Consider the following 17,983-nt stretch of genomic DNA (forward strand, 5'->3'; position numbering starts at 1 on the left):
GTACTCAATCTGGTATTGGGAAATGAACCTGGTCAGGTGTCAGGTCTGTCAGTGGGTGAGCATTTTGGAGATAGTGGTCACAATTCTATCTCCTTTACCATAGCATTGGAGAGGGATAGGAACAGGCAAGTTAGGAAAGCATTTAGTTGGAGTAAGGGGAAATATGAATCTATCAGGCAGGAACTTGGAAGCATAAATTAGGAACAGATATTCTCAGTGAAATATACGGCAGAAATGTAGCAAGTGATCGGGGATATTTGTGTGACGTTTTGCATGGGTACATTCCAGTGAGACAGGGAAAGGATGGTATAGTACAGGAACTGTGGTGTACAAAGGCTATTGAAAATCTAGTGAAGAAGAAAAGCTTACTAAAGGTTCAAAAAAATAGTTAATGATAGAGATCTAGAAAATGATAAGGCTAGCAGGAAGGAGCTTAAGAATGAAATTAGGAGAATCAGAAAGGGCCATGAGAAGGCCTTGGCAAGCAGGATTAAAGAAAACCCCGAGGCATTCTACAAGCATGTGAAGAGCCAGAGGATAAGATGCGAGAGAATAGGACCAATCAAGTGTGACAGTGGAAAAGTGTGTATGGAACCGGAGGAGATAGCGGAGATACTTAATGAATACTTGCTTCATTATTCACTACAGAAAAGGATCTTCACGATTGCAGGGATGACATACAGGGTACTGAAAAGGTTGAGCTTATAGACATTAAGAAAGAGGATGTACTGGAGCTTTCAGAAAGCATCGAGTTAGATAAGTCATCTGGTCCGGATGAGATATACGCCAGGCTACTGTGGGGGGTGAAGGAGGAGATTGCTGATCCTCTGGCAATGATCTTTGCATCATCAATGGGGAAAGGAGAGGTTCCAGAGGATTGGAGGGTTGCAGATGTTGTTGCCTTATTCAAGAAAGGAAGTGGAGATTATAGACCAGTGAGTCTTACTTCAGTGGCTGGTAAGTTAATGGAGAAGATCCTGAGAGGCAGAATTCATGAGCATTTGGAAAGGCATAATATGATTAGCTATAATCAGCATGGCTTTGTCCAAAGGCAGGTTATACCTTACAAGCCTGATTTAATTTTTTGAGGATGTGACTAAACACATTGATTAAGGTAAAACCATGGATGTAGTGTATATAGATTTCAAGCAAGGCATTTGATAAGGTACCCCATGCAAGGCTTATTAAGGAAGTAAGGAGGCATGGGATCCAAGGGGACATTGCTTTGTGGATCCAGAACTGGCTTGCTCACAGAAGGCAAAGAGTGGTTATAGATGGGTCATATTCTGCATGGAGGTCGGCCTCAGGGATCTGTTCTGGGACCCCTCCTCTTCGTGATTTTTATAAATGGCCTGCATGAAGAAGTGGAGGGATAGGTTAGTAAATTTGCTGTTAACACAAAGGTTGGGGGTGTTGTGAATAGTGTGGAGGGCTGTCAAAGGTTACAGTGGGACATCAGTAGGATCCAAAACTGGGCTGAGAAGTGGCAGAAGGAGTTCAACCCAGATAAGTGTGAGGTGGTTCAGTTCGGTAGGTCAAATATGATGGCAGAATATAGTATTAATGCTAAGTCTCTTGGCAGTGTGAAAGATCAGAGGGATCTTAGGGTCGAGTCCACAGGATACTCAAAGCTGCTGCGCAGGTTGACTTTGTGGTTAAGAAGGCATAAGGTGCATTGGCCTTCATCAATCATGGGATTGAGTTTAAGAGCCGGGAGGTAATGTTACAGCTATATAGGACCCTGGTCAGACCCCACTTGGAGTACTGTGCTCAGTTCTGGTCACCTCACTACAGGAAGGATGTGGGAACTATAGAAAGGGTGCAGAGGAGATTTACAAGGATGTTGCCTGGATTGGGGAGCATGCCCTATGAGAATGGTTTGAGTGAACTTGGCCTTTTCTTCTTGAAGCGACGGAGGATGAGAGGTGACCTGATAGAGGTGTACAAGATGATGAGAGGCATTGATCGTGTGGATAGTCAGAGGCTTTTTCCTAGGGCTGAAATGGCTAATACGAGAGGGCACAGTTGTAAGGTGCTTGGAAGTAGGTACAGAGGAGATGTCAGGGGTAAGTTTTTTATGCAGAGAGTGGTGAGTGTGTGGAATGGGCTGCTGGCGACGGTGGTGGAGGTGGATACAGCAGGGTCTTTTAAGAAACTCCTAGATAGGTATATGGAGCTTAGAAAAATAGAGGGCTATGGGTAACCCTAGGTAATTTCTAAAGTACATGTTTGGCACAGCATTGTGGGCCAAATGGCCTGTATTGTGCTGTAGGTTTTCTATGTCTCTATATGCTTTAGGAACTAGTAAATTTACAGAAACTAGCATCTACCATCAACACAGGGAGTGAAAGACTTGGCCTAACTTTAAACAAAAAGAAAACTGAAGTAATGATAATATCAAAGAAACCTGATATCCCAAACTGTAGGATCGTATTGGGAAATGAAATCCTGAAACAAGTTCACAACTTCAAGTACCTTGGATCATGGGTAACATCTGATGACAAATGCGAAACAGACATGAAAGCAAGAATAGCAATGGCAAGAACAGCATTTACAGAAATGAGAAACATCTTAACAAACAAGAAAATAGCAATTGACATCCGCCTCTCAGCTGCTACATTCTTTCTATTTTGATGTATGGCTGCGAGTCATGGACCATCACAAATGCAATGGAAAAAAGAATGCAGCAGAGATGTAGTTCTCAGAAGAATGCTATGCATATCATATACAGACAGGAAAACCAACGGAGAAGTTCTACAGAGAACAAAAACAAAACATACGTTACATTAAAAAAATCAGAAAACAACAATCAAAATTCATTGGACACATGATGCAAAGAGCGACATTAGAACATTTAGTTACAACTGGAAAGCTGGAAGGAGAAAGAAGCAGAGGCAGCAGAGAATGAAAGTGATAGATGGATTAACATCACGCTTAGAAACAGGGGAGGCAACAACTATAATTCGGAGGGTCAGGGACCGTGATGGATGGAGAGACATGATCGCCGACACCGAACGGCAAGGCACCTGAACTATATGCTTTAGTCAACGTTTTGAACTGAGACCCTTCATCAGAACATACAAAAATGCATTCGAGATAGAACCAAATCCGTGAAAGCACTTGAGAGAAGAAATAGTAAGAATAGGTAGCAAATGCTTCTACAGAGTTGCACATCACTAAATCCATCCACCCTGCCTGGTCCTCCTCAAAACAAAAAATGGCATTTAGGAAACTGCCTGTAAATTGGAAAAGCTAATGCAGTCCATTCATTAAGCTAGTCATATGCCAATGGTCCAGATTTATTTGTTAGGATCCCTGTGCTACCAATGGTGGTGGCAACTGATGTACAGAGGGGAGATGTACGTTATGTTCTGTATGCCCTTAGCATTGACTTTGATTCCAGACCACACATAATCTCAAGCCATCAAGGTAGACAGGACAAGTTAACCAACTTCTGTCTCACCTAATAGGCCAGATGTATTTTTGGGAAGTTAATACTGAATTGAGATTAGGATCTTGCTAAAGTTAACTACTGGAAGCACAGAAATGTATTAGACAAATTAATGCAACACACCCAAAATGCTGGAGGAACACAGCAGGCCAGGCAGTATCTAGGAAAAGAGGATTTCCAGTGTCTGCAGATTTTCCCTTGTTTGTGATTAGATAAATTAATGACACTTACATCTGAAAGTACCCATTGAACCAATTTATGGTTTCAGTAAATGAAGGAAGTGCTCAAACCTTTAATGATATCTACCAAAGCACTTTTGATTCAAGAACTGTCATCTATAGATAGAAGTTATATTGATTTCCTTCAAAGATCTTTGTTGCTGTTTTGACAATTTACCATGTTGAGAAAGAGAGACATATTGAGAGACATAGGTGAATGAGCAAGTGCAGCAGGCAGTGAAGAAGGCTAATGGAATGTTGGCCTTTATTACAAAGGGAATTGAGTACAAGAGCAAGGAAATCCTCTTGCATTTGTACAGAGCCCTGGTGAGACAACACCTGGAGTATTGTGTACAGTTTTGGTCTCCAGGGTTAAGGAAGGGCATCCTGGCTGTAGAGGAAGTGCAGCGTAGATTCACAAGGTTAATTCCTGGGATGTCTTACACAGAGAGGTTAGAGAGACTGGGCTTGTACACACTGGAATTAAGGAGATTGAGAGGGGATCTGATTGCAACATATAAGATTATTAAGGGATTGGACAAGACAGAGGCAGGAAATATATTCCAGATGCTGGGAGAGTCCAGTACCAGAGGGCATGGTTTGAGAATAAGGGGTAGGTCATTTAGGACAGAGTTAAAGAAAAACTTCTTCTCCCAGAGAGTTGTGGGGGTCTGGAATGCACTGCCTCGGAAGGCAGTGGAGGCCAATTCTCTGGATGCTTTCAAGAAGGAGCTAGATAGGTATCTTCTGGATAGGGGAATCAAGGGATATGGGGACAAGGCAGGAACCGGGTATTGATAGTAGATGATCAGCCATGATCTCAAAATGGCGGTGCAGGCTCAAAGGGCCGAATGGTCTACTTCTGCACCTATTGTCTATTGTCTATATTTGCAAATCAGTATTTGCATTTAAAAGAAAAGTTAGGAAATACTTCCTTATTTAAGGTTCAATGCTGGGACGGCAGCTGTTTACAATATACATTAATGATTTAGATGAAAGGATTAAATGTAACATTAGCAAATTTGCTGATGACACAAAGCTGGGTGGCAGTGTGAAATGTCAGGAGGATGTTATGAGAATGCAGGGTAACTTGGACAGGTTTGGTGAGTGGGCAAATGTATGGCAGATGCAGTTTAATGTGGATAAATGTGAGGTTATCCACTTTGGTGGCAAGAACAGGAAGGCAGATTTCTATCTAATTGGAGTCAAGTTAGGAAAAGGGGAAGTACAACGAGATCTAGGTGTTCTTGTACATCAGTCAATCAAAGCAAGCATGCAGGTACAGCAGGCAGTGAAGAAAGCTAATGGCATGCTGGCTTTTATAACAAGAGGAATTGAGTATAGGAGTAAAGAGGTGCTTCTACAGCTGTACAGGGCCCTGGTGAGACCCCACCTGGAGTATTGTGTGCAGTTTCGGTCTCCAAATTTGAGGAAGGACATTCTTGCTATTGTGGGAGTGCAGCGTAGGTTCACAAGGTTAGTTCCCAGAATGGTGGGACTGTCATATGTTGAAAGATTGGAGCGACTGGGCTTGTATACACTGGAATTTAGAAGGATGAGAGGGATCTGATTGAAACATATAAGATTATTAAGGGATTGGACACACTGGAGGCAGGAAGCACGTTCCTGCTGATGGGTGAGTCCAGAACTAGAGGCCACAGTTTAAGAATAAGGGGTAGGCCATTTATAACAGGGATGCGGAAAAACTTTTTCACCCAGAGAGTGGTGGATATGTGGAATGCTCTGCCCCAGAAGGCAGTGGAGGCCAAGTCTCTGGATGCATTCAACAGAGAGTTAGATAGAGCTCTTATAGATAGCTGGGTCAAGGGATATGGGGAAAGGGCAAGAACGGGGTACTGATTGTGTATGATCAGCCATGATCACAGTGAATGGTGGTGCTGGCTAGAAGGGCCGAATGACCTACTCCTGCACCTACTGTCTATTGTCTATTGGCTATTAAAGGGTGTAGATGTATGGGACAGTCTTCTGCAAAAAAAAATCCATAAATACTTTTTTTTTTGCTAGGCAACACTATGTACAGTAAAGGTGTGCGGGTGAGGCAGTTGGATTGAATGAAGATATGAATTAGTTACAAACATGATGGAATAAATTTAATGGATTGAATGACCTATTTTTTCTCTTTTCCTAGACACCTGCTTTTTGAATAGAGCTTCTTCTATAAATGGGAGATCATAAAGAGAAAGTAAATGAGAACAAACAATTATTTTCATAAAACTGTACTCATTAAACTTGAAAGCTTTAAAGCACCAGCAGCTCCAGGAAATTTTAGAGATCATGAGGCTGAAGGAAATACATTGTTATTATTCTTTATCTAGAGATATATATATATATTTTGGAAAGCAATGTAGGACTATAAGGGGCATGTTAAAAAAGTTTGCCAATAGCAGCAATCAACAGCCTCAAGGCATACGAAATGATATCTCAGATTCTGACTCTGTTTTAGCATCTGATGATGTTCAGAAGATGTTCATGCATTTGCAAATTCAGATTTGGTGGTGACAGAACCTGTGCTCAACTCTTCACAAAATATCATTACTGTTAACCATTGAAGCTATATACTGAAGAGCTGGCAGAATATTTGTTCAGTAAAGGAGAAAAGAGGAAAATTTCACTGTAATTTATTTGACAGAGTTTGTTTAAAATGGCATTTCAGGAGCCGTGGGTGGAGTAGTTTTAGTTTGAAGACTGAAACAAGTTAAACTTCCTCTCACAACTCAAACACAGAGTGTCACTTTGAGCACTTTTCATCTCTACCCATGTTTTCTTTCAAATTCCAGCCAAAGAAATGCTTGAGGCCCATCGCAAAATGTGACAGCTGCACACAAACTGACACTCACATCCTGGAGCCAAACATCATTAGATCTTATGAATGGAATGAGTGGGAGTTAAGAAGAAAAGCGATTAAATTGGTAACATTGCTTACTTTCAATTACTGACAGTATGTTAAGAGTTTGAAATGGTTACCCATAAACCAAGTTACTATAAGCTGGGGTTGCCTATATCGTATTTACAAAAGATACGTCTGGCATACACAGGAGGTGTTGATATCATTTTGTTATATATAGAATGCATTTCCAGATAAAATGGTATTAAGTCAGAGTACTTGTTTTAGGTTGGCCTGGGGTATACCCTTTCTTAAAACTTTTTTTAATACTCATAATACATTTGTATATACACTAATTCTAATTAGGTCAAACATTTTTACTGCATTCACTGTAACAAGAAATCAATACACTCTCTATATTACATCACGTTTCCTCAAAGAATGCACGCATGAAGTGTTTGAAAGTAACACACACAAAATGCTGGAGGAACTCAGCAGGCCAGGCAGCATCTATGGAAAAGAGTACAGTCACTGTTTCAGGCCGAGACCCCTCATCAGGACTGGAAAAGAAGATGAGAAGTTAGAGTGAGAAAGTGGGGGAGGGGAGGAAGAACCACAAGATCAGAGGTGAAACCAGGAGATAAGAAGTGATGAAGTAAAGAGCTGGAAGTTGGTGAAAAAGAAACTAGGCTGGAGAAAGGGGAATCTGATAGGAGAGGACAGAAGACCATGGAAGAAAGGGAAGGGGAAGGAGAAGTGGGGGGTATTACTGGAAGTTCGTGAAATCGATGTTCATGCCATCAGGTTGGAGGCTACCCAGATAAGGTGTTGCTCCTCCAACCTGAACGTGGCCTCATCACAATAGCAGAATGGGAATGGGAAGTGCAAGTAAAATGGGTGGCCACTGGGAGATCCTGCTTTTTCTGGCAAATGGAGCAGTCTCCCAATCTGCATTGGGTCTCACTGATATACAGGAGGCCACCCCAGGAGCACTGGATACAGTAGTTGACCCCAAACGGACTCACAGATGAAATGTTATGTCACCTGGAAGGACTGTTTAGGATCCTGAATGGTAGTGAGAGAGGAGGTGTAGGGGGCAGGTGTAGCATTTGTTCCGCTTGCAAGGTTAAGTGCCAGGAGGGAGATCACTGGGGAGGGACAAATGGACAAGGGAGTCGCTAGGGAGTGATGCATGCGAAAAGCAGGAAGTGGAGGGAGGGTAAGATTTATTTGATGGTGGGATCCCATTGGAGCTGGCGGAAATGATGAAGAGTTATGTACTGGAGGTGGGGTGATAGGTGAGGATAAGAGGAACTCTTCCCTGGTAGGGTGCTGAGAGAATAGGGTGAGGGCAGACATGCACAGAGTGGAAGAGATGTGGTTGAGGGTAGCATTGATGGTCGAGCAAGGGAAGCCTCTTTCTTTGAAGAAGGAGGACTCCTTAGTTCCTTCCTTAGTTCTGGAAAGAAAGGCCCCTTCCTGAGAGCAGATGCGGCAGAAACGGAGGATCTGGGAGAAGGGGATGGCACTTCTACAAGAAACAGGTTGGGAGGTAGCTGTGAGAGTCAGTAGGTTTGTAATAGACATCAGTGGATAAGCTGTTTCCAGATATAGAGACCAAGAGATTGAGAAAGGGGAGGGAAGTGTCAGAAATAGACCAGTGTTTGAAAGTGTTCATGCTGAGCTCAGTGGTGGCAAGACCCTACACTATGATCCTTCCCCACAGAGCCTTTGAAAAGGTTTACTGAGCTTATTCTTGCAGGTTAGGTCATAGGAACTGTACCGGAAAGGAGCGAACCAGAGAGCTGAGGAATAAGCAATCCCTTCAGAAAGCTGAAAACAGAGGAGGTGGTGAATTCTTGGTCAGCACTTGTCTTCACGAAGACTCACTCCCCTTTTCACGGCACCCTTCCGCCCAACTATAGCAGATAAAAAAGACGACCTTTTACCTTCTGGCATTTTGCCATTCAGCAATCCAAGCGCTGCTTGCAGTTGAACCATTCATTGCTTCAACTCTTCTACACTGGAGAAATCGAAAACAGGTTGAGTGTGCAACACCACCACTTTGTCCGAAAGGGTGACTCTGTCACATTAGTTCTCCATCATACCCCTTCTGCCACTCTGACCCTCTGTCATTGGCCTCATTCACTAATCATAACGAGCCTGACTTAAGCTTGAGGAACAGTACCTTGTCTTTAGACCCTCAAGAATTAACACTGAATTCAACAACTGCAGATAACTAAACTTTCTATCTTGTATCAGAACTGGCCTAATCTAGTCAGAGGCTTAAATGGCTAACATGAGAGGGCACAGTTTTAAGGTGCTTGGAAGCAGGTACAGAAGAGATATCAGGGGCAAGTTTTTTTACACAGTGTTGAGTGCATGCTGGCGATGGTGGTGGAGGCGGATTTGATAGGGTCTTTTAAGAGACTCCTGGATAGGTACAGTACATGGAGCTTAGAAAAATAGAGGGCTATGGGTAACCCTAGATAATTTCTAAAATAAGTACATGTTCGGCACAGCATTGTGGGCCAAAGTGCTTGTATTGTGCTGTAGATTTTCTATGTTTCTATGTTAATCTGCTGAAACACCAACAACTTATATCATTAACTCAGTTTTGTCTCTCCACAGATGCTGTCTGATCTGTGTATACCTACCAATTTAATATTAAGGGCAATTATAGTATCATCTATCTCAAAGTTGCAGCATTTCTTCTTTTATCTCTCCTATTTTATCCCTTCTACAAATACTAAATGGCATTAACAAACTACCTCAACAGGCACCAACCAACACTGTTTGTACTGTTCAGCTTTTCCTGAGTAAGACTTATTCCCTTTGTTCTCTCCATCTCTCCTTCTACTATACATCTTAAAACATCATCATTCTCTAACCTTTCTAAGTGCTAAAGAAAGACTGCCGACCTGCAGTACTTTGTTTCTTTCTCCATGGGTTGGAGGGGTTAATGAAAGTGAGAGGAGAATGATAGGTGTAAGTGGGTGGTTGATGGTTGTTGTGGAGATAGTGGGCCAATGGGCATCTCTATCACTCTACAACTCTAGATGCTGCCTGGTCAGTTGAGTATTTTTGTTTCCACATCCTGCAGTTGTTGCTTATCGAAGATGTTTATTTTCTTGAATGCCACTCCTTACCCCCAGAATGTACACTTATCATATAATTTTTATTTCCATAAAACTATCAACACAGTTGTGATTAACATTGAATGCATAAAGCTACAGAGTAATGGCATTTTCTATTTCAATCGTCCCAAGGCAAACCTGCGACAGAAAGTCACTCGCCACATGCAGACAACTCTCAGCCATATGAGAAGAGATAACACCTCCCAAGTCTACCTTCCTAAGGATAAGGCACTACAGACAAAAAGAGATAATTCCAGCAATGTGCCCAAGCCTCAGGTCTTCTATGCTGGCCTTCGTGGAGGAAACGTTACAGAACCTACGCGCATGATCAAATTAAACTTAACAAGAGCTGTCAATGAAACATAAAACTGAGCTTCCCCATTCCTTAAAAAAATTATTAATAATGCTTTCTCACTAAACTTTATATGGCTTTTGACTGTCAGATTGTTACTTTAAAGGCACAATTTTAAAAAAATATGTAGATAAGTACACTTCAGAATTCCTATTCTATTTCTGCTATTGCAGTAGAATTTGTTATCAGAACAATCTCTGGCACAAGCTTTGAATGAAGTTGATTAAATTTGTTAATTAAAAAGATAATTTTCATGGATTTGGACTATTAAATTCAAGCATATTCTTAAACCACTTCAGGAATTTTAGATGTATCAGACTCTAAATTAACGAGCAGCTTCTTGTCAGTGTAAACACAATGTTAAATTAGTCTTGAGCTTAATTAAAGTGAAAGATGTGCTTGGCAATCAAATACTTCACTGTTAAAGAGAAGTGAGGTTTAGGGGAGGGTAGCAAGATGATGGTGTCAATATAGAATAGAAGTGGCCTGGTTTATTATTGTGATTTGACATCTACCAAGCAGACAGCTATGTTCTATATGGTGTTGAGATTCTTAAATGTTCTTGAATCTGCGTGCATCCAGGTAATTGCAAAGTATTCCATCACAATCCTGACCTGAGTCTTGTAGACAGTGGTCTGTTGGGTGGTGAGATACTTACCAAATGAATTCTAACCTCTGAGCTGTTCTTGTAGTTACAGTTTGCCATATTTCCAAGTTTGTATTATTTGCTAGAGTTAGACCATTGCTTTGTAAGTGATGTTAAAGAATGACCTTCCAAGTGGATGCAAAAATCCTGCAGCCATAATTGAAATGCTGTTGAAAAGATAGAACTTGTTAGGGAGGAACTTCAGGGACAAATTTACAATCTCTTTTCCCACATCTGGGAAGCAGAGGACATGAAAGGAAACTCAGAACACATAACTGTGGCCATCTCTCTGACGGTGGTGTCTGAAAAGAGGATGCTGTCCAAGTTGCATGCCATCTTGGACAATATCTCCCATCTACTCCATCATGTACTGGTTAGGTACAGGAGTACATTCAGCCAGAGACTCATTCCACCAAGATGCAACACAGAGCATCTTAGGAAGTCATTCCTGCCTGTGGTCATCAAACTTTACAACTCCTCCCTCGGAGTGTCAGACACTCTGAGCCAATAGGCTGTTCCTGGACATATTTCCACTTGGCATAATTTACTTATTATTATTTAATTATTTCTGGTTTTATTTTGCTATATTTCTATTCTGTTCTTGGTTGGTGCAACTGTAATGAAACCCAATTTCCCTCGGGATCAATAAAGTATGTGTGTCTGTCTTCAAGGAAGGAGATAAATTCAGTTCTGGGTAACTGTAGGAGGTCTCCCTACTGTCTACCACCTAGGGACTAAATCACAGCTAAGTCACCCACCTGCTTCTAAGTGCCCTGAATTGTATTGTGAATTCCATCTATCCAGAAGTATAACAGGCATGATCTTTGAATGTTAACTGCAAGATAAATGCAAGGAATAGCATCCTCCACTAAACTTGCATTTATCAACTGCACAAAAACCTTTAACCCTGTCAACTGAGAAGGATCATGGAGAATTTTTTTCAACTGTGTCTGCCCTTTGAAGTTACTCTACAAACTACTTTCAAGTAAGGACCCAGTAGCATTGGAAGTAGTCCAAAAGATAATCCAGTGAGACGAGAGAATTCTTCTATCATGAGAGGTTATATAGGTTGGGTTTCAATTCTTTGACATTCAAAGATATGTTATCACATTGAAATGCAAGATCCTAAAATGGCATATCAAGATAAGATGTCAAGGTGCTTTCAGTAGTTGGAGAGTCTTAAACAAGGGAACGTTGTTTCAAGGTGTTGGTAATTTAAGACAAAGATTTGTAGCAATTTTTTCATGCAGAGGAGAATAGTGAATCTCTGAAATTTTCCACCTAGAGAGTTATGGAAGCTATATCACTATAAATATTTAAAATGGTGGTATGGATACACTTTTTAAAATATGGTTGAATTGTGGAGTATGGGGAACTTCTACAGAGGTGGAGTTGAGGTCTGGGTTAGATTAGGGGCTTGGTGTTCTACACCTGCTCCTGTTTTTGTGTTCCTCACTATGTTTTGACATGCAAACTTTGATTCTAACCAGTGGGTCCACCCCAGAGCTACTTCCTGGCAGACAAGAGACGAGTAAGTCTGTACCATTGCTCCAACCCTTTTCTTTATTTTTTCCAAATGCAGTAGTATACACATTTCTCACAAACATCCCACAGGAGTGCAGCAAACTGATTAGATAAGTAGTTCCCCTCTGCAGAACAAATATCTCTCCAACCTCAGTTATTGTCAGAGTCATAGAATGATATATCATAGATACAGCCCCTTCAGCCTAACCCAGGGGTCAGCAACCTTTACCACTGAAAGAGCCGCTTGGACCCGTTTCCCACAGAAAAGAAAACACTGGGAGCCGCAAAACCCGTTTGACATTTAAAATGAAATAACACTGCATACAACGTTTTGTTTTGCCTTTATGCTATGTATAAACAAACTATAATGTGTTGCATTTATGAAATTGATGAGCTCCTGCAGAGAAAACGAAATTACATTTCTGCATGCAACAAAAACATTTTGAACTCCGAAAATAAGATGTTGGGTTGAAGGTTACTTTTAAGTAAAATACTCAACATCTATTTGAGTCCTTCTTGTGTTTATGAAAAACGCTAAACTTAAATTTGCCGCCAGCAGCAAACCAAAAATAACGTCAGCCAGCTGTCAACCTGAAAAATAAAAGGACTATTTCACTGAACAATGAAAACATATGAATATACGTAAAATAATAGGCAATTAAAATATTTATCATACTTGGTCAGGTTGACTCACACCTGACAATGCAGTCGTATTCGGTAGGGATGGATCGATGCTTAGGGGAGTGACCGGGAAGGATAATGTGTTTTTTTCCTCTCTGAACTCACAGAAGCGTTTCCCAAACGATGTTTGCATTGCGATGATTGCAGAATGTAAATACTCCGAATTTATCATGTCGTGACCTTGTTTGAACTCTCTCAAATTGGGGAAGTGAGACAATGTGCCTTTCTGTAAATCTCTGGCAAGCACTGTCAACTTGCGCTCGAATGCCAAAACATCCTCCAACATGTGTAGGGCTGTAAGTCCTTACCCCTGAAGAGCTGTTTTCAGTGTGTTCAGGTGCGCTGTCATGTCTACCATGAAGTGTAGCTTTTCCAGCCACTCTGGCTGTTCCAGCTCAGGAAAGGTGAGCCCTTTGCTGCCCAGGAAAGTTTTCACTTCTTCCAGACACGCGACAAAGCATTTCAGCACCTCCCCTCTGGACAGCCAGCGATAAAAACACGTTGTAGCGGTGTGCTCACGCAGTCAGTAAACTGCAGTCGAATAACTTTATTCGAACTAAACAGCCTTGCTTTTAAGCCTCCCTCAACCCAGCCCCCATGGACGCAGATGCTGCAAAAGACGCGTACTCACAAACCCCCGTAGGCTATCTCCCTTAGCCGGAATGCTGGCTAATTGTGAGCCGTTTCGGATGTGCCAGGAAATGTGTCGCCACACTTAGATTGTACAAGATCACCATAATCTTCAAATTTAGAATTACATTTCAAAAGCTAACAAACTAACATAAAATACATTTTAATTAAATACTGACCAATTATTTCCCAAAGCCACAGGGAGCCGCAGCACAGAGGTGAAAGAGCCACAAATGGCTCGGGAGCCGCGGGTTGCCGACCCCCGGCCTAACCTGTCCAAGCCAACCACATTGTCCACATAACTAGTCCCAATTTCCTGCATATCCTTCCAGATGACTCTACTCCAGCTATCTATTCAGCTACTTCTTAAATGATGCTATTTAACTGCCTCAACCATTCTCTCTGGCAGTTTATTCCATATACTCACAATACTGTGTGGAAACATGTTGCTACTCAGGTTCCTTTTAAAACTTACCCCTTACCATAAATCTATACCCTCTACTTTTAACTCTGCCACTTGGAAAAGATGGTTACTATTCACCTTATCTATGCTTCTCATGATTTATGTGATCGCTCCTCATTCTGAGCAATAAAGACACCTTTCCTTAAAACTTGGGCCCTATAGTCCTAGCAACATCCTCATTTTTCTCTGCACTCTTTCCCAGTCCAATTGCATGTTTCCTACAAATTTATAGAGGCAATTCTGAAGGACAAGTTCTACCCATCACTTGGATAGTCAAGGCCTGATCAGGAACAGTCAGCATAGTTTTGTGCATAATATGTAACGTCTGACATATCTTTCAAAGTTATTTGAGGAGTTAACTAAGGGGACAGATAAAAGGAGAGCAGTGGATGTTGTCTACAAGGACTGTAGTAAAGTCTTTATGGTTACCTTCAAATTAGAGATTTTCTGCGTTCTCAATTGGCTACCTTTCCTTCAAGTTCAGATAAGAATCTCTTAGATGATATTTTAAATTTAAAACCTTTTTTTGATGGCTCAATCCCTAATATATATAATAAACTGCTTATGTTTAAGCAGCTTTCTTTACATAATATTAGGCAAGCTTGGGAGCATGATCTGAATATGCAAATCTCTGATGAAGATTGGAATGCCATTTTGAAATTAGTGAATAAGTCATCTTTTTGCACTTGCCATTCTTTGGTACAATTTAAAGTGGTACATTGGGCCTATTTGTCTATAGAGAAATTATCCCATTTTTACTCTATGTCCCAGCTTAGAAAAATTTTGGAAAGATGTATTTTCTACTTTTTCTCAACTTTTTAACACTAACTTTGAAGCTAATCCTCTTACTACTCTCTTTGGTATTCTCCGAACTCAAGATATAACTTTACACTCCCTCAGACTTGAATGTTCTAGCTTTTATCTCACTTATGGCGAGAAAACAGATTTTGCTCAAATGGAAAGAAGCAGTCTCTCCTACTCATATGCAGTGGTTAGAAGATATTATGACTCATCTTAGCTTGGAGAAGATTCGGTGTTCTGTTTCTAATTCAGTACAGTACTTTTATACAACATGGGGTCCTTTTATGAACTACTACAACTTGTGAAAGGTTTTTTTTCTACGTAGATGTTATTAATTATGTTATTTGTTAACAACTAAATATTTTTTCCTTGTTCTTACCCATTGGCTTTCTTGGTAGGGGCTAGATTTTTTTTATATATATAAAATTCCTAATGTATACTCTATAAATTTGCAATATTAGTAATCATTACTGGAGTACTATATACACATATGTTACTCACTCCTATACAGTTCAATTTTTCTATTGTCTGTATTCTGTTAGTAATTTTTTTAATATATATACTCTATTTGTTATATATTCTTGTATACATTAATAAAAATATTGAAAGAGAAGAGTAAAGTCTTTGACAAAGTCTCGCACAGCAGGCTGATCTCAAAGGTTAAGTCACATGGGGTTCTGGGATATAGTGAAGTGAATTCAGAATTAGTTTGTTGAAAGGATGCAGAGGGGGACAGTTGAAGGTCAGTTCTCAGACTGGAGGCCTGTGAGTAGTGGGATCAGTGTTGGAACCTCTGTTATTCATTATTTATGTAAATGCTTTGGATATGAATGCACGTGGCAAGTTTGCTAATGATACTAAATTTAGGGTCTAGTTAGTAGTGAAGCAGGTTACAATAAATTGCAAAGAGGTCTTGTTCGGTCAAGGAAATAGGCTGAAGAATGGCAAATGGATGAAATGTGAGGTGAAGCATTTCACACGTTCAAGCCAGGGTAGGACCTATACAGTGAATGGCAGGGCACTGGTGAAGCAGAGAAAGCTGGGAGTACAGGTGTACTGTTCACTGAAAGTGGCCACACCAATAGACAGGGTGGTGAACCTCGGTGGCTTTCCTCAGTCAGGGCATTGAGTTTAGGAGTAGGGACATCATGTTGCAGATAGCTTGTTACAGGAAAAGCATTGTCAAGTTAAAGAGAGCGCAGAAGTGATTTTCGAGGGTGCTACCTGGTCTAGAGGGCTGAAGTTTTCGGGTTAAGTTGGCCACACTGGGTCTTCCCTGGAGTGCAGGAAATGAAGGGAGACTTAACAGAAGTTTATAAAATCTAGAGGGTTACAGATAAGGTAGATGGTCATAATCTTTTCTCTAGCTTTGGGGAGTCCAAAACTAGAGGGTACATTAGCAAGATGGGGGAGGGAGTGATTTAAAAGTGACTTCAGAGATAATGGACCATTTGTGCTGTGAGACCTGTTTCTACGACTCTGTGTACTGAGTACAGTTTTGTTCACCCTATTACAAAATGCAGCTCCACTGACAACTTGTACGACTGCGAAAAACAATAATATCATAACTCCTACACTCAGTGACCTGACTGATGATGACCAGCAAGGCATGCACTGTTTTTCATCACCTTATCTACCTCTGTCTTCACTTTCAACAAACTCTGCACTGGTAGTCCTCAGTGCCTCTCTACCATTGTATTCCCTGGGCCTCTACCATTCATAGTACAAGTCCTACACTGCTGTGACTTTCCAAAAAGCATCATCTTACTCCTCAATCTATTTGCCACTCCTCAGCCCATTTCCTCAAATGATCAAGATTCCCCAGTAATTTACCATAACTTCCTTCACTTACAAAAGTATCTCCTAATTACATGTCATTGGCAAATTTACTGGGTGTATTTGCATCCAAATCATATGTAAAGAATAAAAAGGGACCCATGCTGAGCCCAGCGGCATACACTAATCATTGGTCTCATTTCCAAGAAACGCTTGTTAATAATCACCCTTTGCTTCCTACCTTTAAGCCAATTTTGAATCCACCTAATGATTTCTCCCTGACTCAACGTCTTACACACAAAGCCATGGGAACTCCTCCTAATCTGATCCTGTCCCTCAAGAGTTCCCTCAAGTAACTTCCCCACCTGTGACTTCTGCTAATTGACTTGGCCTTTGGGACCCTTTGAACTGTGGAATGACATGAGCACTCTGCAGTCTTTGGCAACTTCCCCAATAGCTAAAGATGGAGGAAATATCTCTGCAAGTCCTCTGCAATTTCTTCTCTAATCTCCCTCAAAGTCTGAGGAAGTATTCGGTCTACCTCTGGGGTTTTACCCACATTAATGCATTGTAAAGCAGGAAATACCTTCTCTTTGCTAATACAAATTTTCTGCGAAATGTCTCCACTTGTTTCCCTTATTTCTTGAGCAACCAGGGTATTCTCTTCAGGTGTATTGTGCTGCAATGCATAGCTGACGTTCGATAATGCACACATTCGGAGGGTGAACTCTAAAAGATCATTCACTGCTGTGAATGGGTGTCCTCATTGAAACCTGGTGAATGTTGAAGGTCGCAATAGAGTGGATATGAACAGGATGTTGGGGTGTCTAAAACCAGAGGGCACAGCCTCAGAACAGAGGGGTGTCCTGTTAGAATGGAGACGAGGATGAATTTCTTCAGCCAGAGAGTGGTGAATCTGTGGAATTAATTGCCATAGACAGCTGAGCAGGCCGTCTTTGGGTATATTTAAGGCAGAAATCAATAGATTCTTAATTAGTCAAGGAGGAAAGGATATGGGGCAGAAGATAGGGTTAAGAATGAAAATGGATCAGCCATGATGAAATGGCCTATGTGCGTGACCGAGTGAGATTAACATTCAATATTTGTAAAACAAATCCCCTCAAGCAACTTGCTAATACTATACAGTGGTGTCCTCTGACAAAGTTCATGACAAGGTCCTGGAAGGGTTGATGTATGAAGAAGGGCGAGTAGGTTGGGACTATATTCATAGAACATAGAATGGTACAGGTCCTTCAGCCCACAATGTTATGCAGACCTTTAAACCTACTCTAAGATCAACTTAACCTTTTCCTTTTAGTATATTAGTGTGAGACGTTATCTTTTTAAAATGTAGGATTATTGAAGGGTTTGGCAGACTAAGATGTTGAGTAATTGTTTTCCTTAGTGGGTATATCCAGGATCAAAGGACATATTTTCAGAATAAGGGAAGATGAAGAAG

At 41.0% G+C, this 17,983-nt stretch overlaps 1 protein-coding gene across 1 annotated transcript in view; it reads left to right on the plus strand.

The window, feature by feature from the left end:
- The window catches only part of cfap206 (cilia and flagella associated protein 206), a 46,866-nt gene extending 31,532 nt beyond the window's left edge, over positions 1-15,334 (plus strand). The window contains exons 11-12 of the mRNA XM_059982390.1: positions 6,468-6,599; positions 9,784-15,334. Of these exons, the coding sequence (XP_059838373.1) occupies positions 6,468-6,599; positions 9,784-10,017 (366 nt within the window). The 3' untranslated portion in view covers positions 10,018-15,334. The remainder of the gene's footprint in view (positions 1-6,467; positions 6,600-9,783) is intronic.
- Positions 15,335-17,983: the final 2,649 nt, after the last annotated feature.

Source organism: Hypanus sabinus, chromosome 10 (genome assembly GCF_030144855.1).
Source record: "Hypanus sabinus isolate sHypSab1 chromosome 10, sHypSab1.hap1, whole genome shotgun sequence".
Lineage (NCBI taxonomy): Eukaryota > Metazoa > Chordata > Chondrichthyes > Myliobatiformes > Dasyatidae > Hypanus > Hypanus sabinus.